Below are 8,503 nucleotides of genomic sequence, written 5' to 3' on the forward strand. Positions count from 1 at the left end.
GTTGTTTTTATCAGATCCCCGGGAAAAGCCAAAGGCTTGCAGATGTATAAAATACTTGGGTTACTTTAGTGAATAAATTTGATGATAAAATGAATGTGATTGAAGTGTGGCCAAAACTGCTTGGTTAGGCTTAGATGTATGTAGTCCATCTCTTGGTGGAGTGCTCTTCATCATGCTGTCACTTACAGGAGGTGCTGATGTTCCTGGTATCTTGTGAATTAAACCTGCTCTCTCCAACTTAGGTACAAGCATTTCTTCAGAGACCTGCTGGAGAACACCTGCCCAGACAGTGCTGAGCACCTCAAAATTGCAAGTATGATTCCACCTGTAGATGCTGACACTTTGGTCAGTGATAGCCTCCTTGCTAATATTTGAATTCCCACTTCCTGCCTGCTTCCACAGAAGAAAAATATTCCTCTCTGTGGGGCTCTTGTGGATTACTATTTCCCTTCTCCATTTTGATCAAGATATCGCTGAGAACACATTGGGAATAAAAATGTAGAGTAACTGTCTGTGAAAGTGGCCTAAGGGTTAAATTGGAGAAATGGCAGCTCTATTTTTTTAATTTTTATTTTTAATTCTTTTTTATTCTGATGGTGGTGAGGCACTGGCACATGCTGCCCAGGGAACTTGTTGATGCCCCGTACCACCAAGGGTTCAAGGCAAGATGGGGCCCTGAGCAACCTGGTCTACTGGAAGGTGCCCCTGCCCATGGCAGATGGGTTGGAATGAGATGATCTTTAAGGTCGATTCCAACCCAAACCATTCTATGACTCTCTTCGTCACATGCCTCAATTTTCTAGGGTAATTCATGTCCTTCATGCCATATCCAATCACTAGTGGTGTTCCCCAGGGATCAGTACTGGGCCCAGTCCTCTTTAATATCTTATCTATGATCTGGACGAGGGGATCAAGTGCACCCTCAATCAGTTCACAGATGACACCAGGTTGGGCAGGAGTGTTGTTCTGCTGGAAGGTAGGAAGGTTCTGCAGAGGGATCTGTACAGGCTGGATCGATGGACCAAGGCCCAGTTGTGTGAGGTTCAACAAGGCCAAGTGCTGGGTTCTGCACTTGGGTCACAACAAACCCCTGCAGTGCTCCAGGCTGGGGGCAGAGTGGCTGGAAAAGGACTTGGGAGTGCTGGTCAACAGTGGCTGAACATGAGCCAGAGCGTGGCCAGGTGGCCAAGAAGACCAATGGCACCTGGCTTGTGTCAGCAATAGTGTGGCCAGCAGGACCACGGCAGTGACTGTCCCTCTGTACTCAGCACTGGTGAGGCTGCAACTCGACTCCTGTGCCCAGTTTTAAGCCCCCCACTGCAGGAGACACATTGAGGTGCTGGAGTGTGCCCAGAAAAGGGCAACAATTTGGGGAAAGGTCGCCCACAAGTCCTATGAGGAGCAGCTGAGGGAGCTGGGGGTGTTTAACCTGGAGAAGAGGGGGCTCAGGGGGCACCTCATCACTCTCTACAACCACCTGAAAGGAGATTGTAGCCAGGTGGGGGTCGGCCTCTTCTCCCAGGGAACAAGTGACTGGACAAGAGGAAATGGTCTCAAGCTGTGCCGGGGAGGTTCAGGCTGGACATCAGGAGGAATTTCTTAATGGAAAAGGTTATTAAACATTGGAATGGGCTGCCCAGGGAAGTGGTGGAGTCACCATCCCTGTAAGTGTTCAAGAACTGACTGGATGTGGCACTTAGTGCCATGTTCCAGTTGATAAGGTGGTGTTCACTCAAAGGTGGGACTCAATACTCTGAGCGGTCTTTTCCAACCAAAATGATTCTGTGATATTTACAAGCAGTTAACTGAAGTAACACCACTTGTAGGGCTTTTTCCTTTTCTGCTTCCAAGTTATTCCTCTGTCTAATGTTTCATTGGTAAATGTTTTCTAGAGCTTCAGAATTGTTGATTGGAGAGAGGCCTCTGGAGGTAAACTACTCCAATCTCCTGCTGAAATTCCTGAATAAAACTGCTGTTGATATTTGGTTTAAAACTTTGCTTCTTAATTTCATATTATCTTTTCTTAGCAAATAGCTAAGGTGAAATATATACTCATTTGTGACAACCTCAGAATATGCTGCTGTAATTTCAGAGGCTGTGAAATCTATATCTGAGATATCTCAGTGGGTCCAAGGCATAACTGAAAAAAGAGAGAACTCATTGCAGCTGCTTCGGGTTCAGAAACTGCTCAAAGGACAGAAGACCCAGGTTTTCACTCCAGGTGGGTCCTACTGACAGCTCTGTTTTTCTTCTACCATGCTGAGATACATGAAGGTATGCTCTCCTTCACCTCTGACTCAACTCACATTAACCATTTTTCCCCTTCTGCCCAAATTACATAGAGAGGTGGTGAAAGAATATGACTACTAATTCAAGCATTTTTTTTTTAAAGTTAAGCATTTTTTAGTAAGGATAAGCAACATCTTAATTGCCTGACATTCAGGTAGGAGGAGCTGATGACATGTAGTTAAAAAGTTATGAACCCAAGGAAGCCAGGATTTTAAGTCCTGGGTGGGAATGAAAGACAGACATTAAAAATTTTTTAAAAGACTGTAAATAGTGGCATTGTCTCTACTCCATTGCAGGAACCACAGATTTCTGAGTGTCAAGGGCCCAACCACTGTGTTATTGTTTATCTTAAGCCATAAGATTCATGGAATTCTGCTCATACCTTTCATATGAAGAATTGTCTTTTATTTATTCTTTTTTTTTATTTATTCTTTTATTTATTTCTTTGCCAGAAATCAGCATATTTGTGTTGATAGCTGAGATATATAAAATCACAGTCACTGGCATGTAAGAACATTTAATAGGATAACTGGTTTCTATGACCTCTTGTGTTACTGGGTGCTCTCCAAGCCCAGACCACGCTCCAAGCTGTGTAAGGAATATTCTGATACATGCGCCCCATCTGGGAAATTATGAAATGGTCACCTGGGGTTTCACCCTCCGCTATTGCAGAGGTTATTCAGGCACAGTGCTGCAGCTGGAGAGGAGTGTTAAAGTCACTGTGTGTGAAGGCACAGCTCCAGGTACTAGTGAATGTGGTTGTAATTCATACCTGTGGATCTTTGGGTGAAAGACACATTCCACAGCGGGATGAAGGAGAGATTCAGAAGGGTAAAACTGACAAAGCTCGTGAGCTGAGACGAAGACAGTTTAATAGATAAAGTAAAAGCTGTTCATGCAAGGAAAACAAAGCAAGGAATTCATCCACCACTTGCCATGGGCAGACAGGTATTCAGCTATTCCCAGGAAGGCTGGGCTCCCAACACACACAGTGGGAGACAAATGGGAAGACAAATGCCATCACTCCAAACACCCCCCTTCCTCCTTCTTCTCCTAGCTTTATATGCTGACCATGGTGCCACATGGTATGGAATGTCCTTTGGGGAGTTGGGATCAGCTGTCCCAACTGTGTCCCTTCCCAGCTTCACATGCACCCCCAGCCTCCCTATTGGTGGAGTGAGGAGCAGGAAAGATCTTGATGCTGAGAAGTGCTTACACAGCAACAAAGAAAAGATCCCTGTGTTGTCAATGCTGTTTTCAGTGCAAATCAAAACCAGCCCCATAGCAGTTACTATGGAAAAAAATTAACTCTATACCAGCCAAATCAGCCAGGCTGACAAAGGTTGTTTATCAGAGGTCACTCTCAAAAGTGCTTAATCAATGGGCAGATAAATTTAAAATTCTCTTCCCCGTTCTTACAATTTTTCTCATGATGCCAGAGGAAAGGGAGCTCACACAGGTGTGCTCTATTTACAAGGGAGCAGGAGCATGTGGTGGGGGGCCTGGGCACATTCGGGTAGTGCATAAGTAAAAAGGTAAATCAGTTATCCTGAATGCCAGAACTAATAAGATAACCCCTTTTTTAAAAAAAAAGAACAAACAAACCACCCAAAACATTACAGCTAGACCAGAGATGGCCATCATTTGAAAGTGTTTGGTCCATAGGTTTTTTGGTCTTTGAATATTCTGAGACATGTAGCAAGGCAAGTGTTGAGGGTCTGTAGAGGCCTCTCCATTATCTAGGATAGGGAATTTTTATGGTCATGTTTTCCATTGCCTGGAGTTACACAGGTACTCTTGGATGTGTGAAGCAGAAAAGTAGAGGCAACTGGAGCTTGCTAGTTTTGAGTCAGCTTTCCAGAAACAAGCTAGTTTTTTTCAGAACTGTTAAGATTGTGTCCTGCCACCAGGAGGGAAATAAAAACATAATTCTGTAGATTCACAGAAAGGAGGAGCTTTGGAGTTGGGTATCTCACATTTGGCAGTCTCTCAGATGTACTGCTCCCAGTGAAGAGACCCTGCTTTTCTTGCTGCATTCCATATTTAGGGCAACTACCATATTAACCAGAACTGCCTCCTTAATTTAGCACACTGTTCTGTCATCCTGAGCTTCCATAGGGATATTTTCTTGCCCTCCTTTCACAGCCATTTCCTAAATCTTGTGCCCCTGGTAATCCATGGATTTAATCCATAATCCAAGATTTCCAGTACAGTCCAGGACAGATTGTATACCTGAGAGTCTAAGCACAGCTTAGCCTGAGGGGAACGGTTTCCCAGTCCAGTCCCATGTTGCTGACACCTTCCTTTTATTTATTTCTTAAACTTTGATTGATTCCTGCACTTGATTCCTTCTCTTTCTCACGTTCTAATTCAGACAAGAGGAGTGGTTCCTGTGGAATAAGATAAGCAGGAATTCACCTGCCTCTTCGTTTTGTGATTGTAGCATACTAAGTAAGACACAATCCATAATTAAACAAAACCGTGATTTTTTTCTAAAAGGTACTTAATAGCTCGTGCAGAAGCTAAGGCATGAAAAACAGTGGCAGAAATTCCCTGGCAGGTGTTTCCTAGACAAGGCCAGGTGGCAATACCTAATTACAGCTTTATATTTTTACAAATAATCTCACTGGCAGGTGCCTTCATAATTTCCATGAGTTGATGGCTATCTTGCACAAGAATCCTAGTTAAAGGTCCTGCTTTAATTATTCCATTTTGTGTAGATGCCATTTTTTTAATTGCCGCTTTTTAATTGCTGCTTACAGCTGGGTTTATCTAATTGCTTTAATTATTTTTCTGCTGCTTTCTCTTCCTTTACTTTTATTGCAATTCATTTCATGGGTGGATGACACTGGGTTCTGTTCTGTAAGAGAGGCTGATAAGGTTGCCTTATTTTATATCCCCTTTCTTATTTTATATCCCCTTTGCTTAGAACAGTAATCTGCATCGTGCAATCCCTTAACTACTGGAGGTCTGTATATAATTAGGTGATCTGTGAAACATGGAGGGTTTGGTTTTTCTGGCGTTTTTCTTTTTTTTTAAATTTATTTAATTTACACACACAAGCAAGCAACAAAATACTACATTTTCAAAGCTTAGGCTAACTTGTTTCGCCACTAATGATAAACAAACGGGCAACACAAAGATTGTTCATGGTGTGTTTTCTGAAGGCTTATTTTAGTTTAAAGGTATGCGTACAATTTTAAAACCATGTTTTTGTTCTGATCTTTTTAAACAGGCTTGCCTATCATAATATCCTCTTAATTAACAAAGTAGATTTATAACAACTTCAGCCTGCTCCTAAACGTTTTGGGCTGGTACTGCTTTTGTATGGGTGTTTTCCGTGTTGGTGGGCTGGACCCAGCTGATACTTCAGTGCCTTCTAGTGGCTGGAATTGATGTAGAACCCGGTAACCTACAAGGGTGGCTCACGCTGTATTGCTGTTTGTCTCATTACATCCTTCTTTCCCCCCTCCTCAAGTGATCTGACAACTGTCTGCTTCCCTTGCATGCCCAGGGCGCTGGTACATCAGGGAAGGCTGGCTTTTGGTGGTGCCTTCAAAGGGAGAAGAACTGAAGCGCAGGATGTTCTTCCTGTTCTCTGATATCCTCATTGCAGCAAAGCCCTGCCACCCCCTGCACCCGCTGAACTCGCACAAGCTGGCGTGCCAGGCTGTTTACCCTCTCCACCAGTGCACCGTGGATAAAGTGTTCGGCCACACGCGGAGCCAGGGAGGGCTCCTCAGTGTAAGTCTCCCCACTTCTGCCTGGCAGGAGTGCCAGTGGAGTCAGACTTGGAAGCAGGTTTCCAGCTGTCTCAGCAGCAGCAGGACTGAGACGATGAGACTAGTGACAAAATGCAATGAGCTAGTCTGAGTCAAGGCAACTCTTCTCTTTTTGAGTGGTGTAGGTCCTTTTCCTTTCATGGTGTAGGCCCTCCTGCACGCTCTGGGGTACAGGTTGCTGCTGGTTGCTTCACTTAGCTCAGGTGAGGAGGGTCCAATAAGACTTTGACATGCCCTCATCAGAGCCACAGGTTTGGGGGGACAGCCCCCCGACATGTGACAACGAATACACTGACTGTGGGCTGAACTTACAGAAAAACAGAGAATGAGGGAGGTGTATTATCACAACAGATATTGCCTGTGCATCAAGCTCCCTGAGGGCTGCAGGGTCCTTGGCAGGGACCAGTGTCCTCAGTAGAGGTTTCAAAGTCAGTTCTTCCAAGGTTGCAGGACCTGGGGCTGTGTTATCTCATTCCTTGTGAGCTGCGACAAAGAACACTTCGAGCAATCTGTGACCTGGTGGTAGTGGAAGGACCCCGAGGGACAGCTTGGAATAAGGGAGAAAACTGAATGAAGAGCTGCTAAGAACTGCCATTGCTCATCTCCAAACAGCATATAAAGTCAGAGTGAGCTGTCAACTGTGGCTGGAAAGAATGGTCAAGTCTGGCACTTGCTCTCTACTGTCCAGCCTCTGGCTTCTCCCAGTACTAAAGCTAAATTTTTCAGTCTGGGAAGGAAAATGGTGAAAATCAGCATGCAGAGATGAGTTGAATTCAGTAGTGATGATTCTCCTTTAATCAGAATTGCTGCCTAGGCAAGGAATGCCACAGATTCTGTTTGCCTTTCAGCTTTCCTTTCCACACAAGGCACTGCTGTTGATGTCCAGCGACCAACAAGATATCAATGACTGGTATCGGAGTCTCACAGCTGCAGTCAGGTAGGCATCTCTTTTCCAGAGGTGGAAGGGGCTGAGAGTAAGGGGACAGGACATAAAAATGATCATATAGGCCTGTGTATGGTTATAAAGGTGATAGAGAAGGACTGGCTCTGGCAGCCAGGAACACAAGGAATTGTATGAACAGATTTCACCTATAAAGTGGCCTTTCCATTTGTTTTTCTCTACAGGCAGCTGAAAGCCTGATGTACTTGAGTACAAGACAGACTGGCAAGACAACCACTGTGTAGGCAGAAGCATACACAACCTTAGAAAATGCTCAGGGGCATATAGTAGAACTGCATTTAGAGGGACTACACACTGTGCTTGTGAGATGACGAATGCTTTGTCAGCTGTCCTAATGTTCATTCAGACACTGCAAAAAACAAGTGTGCACACTAAGCATTTGTGTATAAAAAATAAGTATCAAGAATTTTCCCCAATTTAGTTTAGAAGCTTCTAGCTTTTCTGCACTTTTGTAAACTCAGATTATTAAGGACAAGCAGACGAGAGCCTGATTTGCTTTCCCTCATTAAATGTTTTTATTCAACCGTCTTTCTAAACCAGTTTTCACGCTCATTTGTCTATGTATGTGTCCAGCTGCTCATGCTTCTGGGTCCTGTGACCAAAATGTGTGTTTTGGGTAGTGGTAATATGGACATTACACTGTATTTCCTGCCAGTGGTGCAGGCCACAGTCATCTTATCAAGAAGCATTCACATTTATAATCTGAATACTAAGAGATTATGCAGCTGAAACAGCTCTTGCCTTTGCCTGCATGTTTTGCAGTGCCTTATTGCTTTGAAATCCTGCAGAGAAAACCTTTGGCAGCACCTCTGCTCCTGATCTCCAGGGAAAATCTCCAGGGGCTACAGTCAGCATCCTGGGTCATCAATCCCTGGTAATGTGCTAGGGTTCAGTTTACTCGGATGCCAGACCACTTGAGGAATAAATACAGAAAACGTATTATTCATGAGGATTTTGTTAAAGCCTCAGCATGGACTTTTAACACTGTGGAAGCTCTGCAGCAACAGCAGTTTGATTCATCTCCCTACAAAGAGGGCAAATTCAAGGCTACTAGAGACAAAGATTAAGGTCTGTCTGAACACTGACCTTTCAGCATTTTGACTGTTTTTTTCTTCTTCCTTAAGCAGTACACGTCTTTAATTTCACACTGGGTTCACTAAAACAGAGAATACGTAACCTTAACTTTTTGTCTTTCCATACAATTAACTTGCTCCATGGGATCACTCATTTAAATGTCTTAAGTCTGTAAAACTTGGGAGGGAGGAAGGAATGAAACAGGGGTTTTGGAAGCCACACCAGTTCCACCATGTTTTACCAAGAAAGGTCAGAGTAGATATCCTTGAGGTCCCTTCCAACCTGGTGATCTATTCTGTGATACCATGTTTCGGTTGGTTTAGGTGGTTTTTTTTTTTCACTGCAAAGGTACAGCTAGGACTTTCAAGTACTAGCTGTGCTTGAAATCAAAGACAAA

At 43.9% G+C, this 8,503-nt stretch overlaps 1 protein-coding gene across 1 annotated transcript; it reads left to right on the top strand.

The window, feature by feature from the left end:
- Nucleotides 1–242: 242 nt before the first annotated feature.
- LOC114000901 (rho guanine nucleotide exchange factor 39) lies at nt 243–7,568 on the top strand (the record flags this gene model as incomplete). The annotated part of the gene is made up of 5 exons (XM_039390726.1): nt 243–313; nt 2,093–2,221; nt 5,804–6,033; nt 6,920–7,008; nt 7,197–7,568. Coding segments are annotated over 5 exons (535 nt in total), but the record flags the coding sequence as incomplete, so codon positions are not given.
- Nucleotides 7,569–8,503: the final 935 nt, after the last annotated feature.

Source organism: Pipra filicauda, unplaced genomic scaffold (genome assembly GCF_003945595.2).
Source record: "Pipra filicauda isolate LSUMZ 115617 unplaced genomic scaffold, ASM394559v2 scaffold86_size2582843_pilon, whole genome shotgun sequence".
Taxonomy (NCBI): Eukaryota; Metazoa; Chordata; class Aves; order Passeriformes; family Pipridae; genus Pipra; species Pipra filicauda.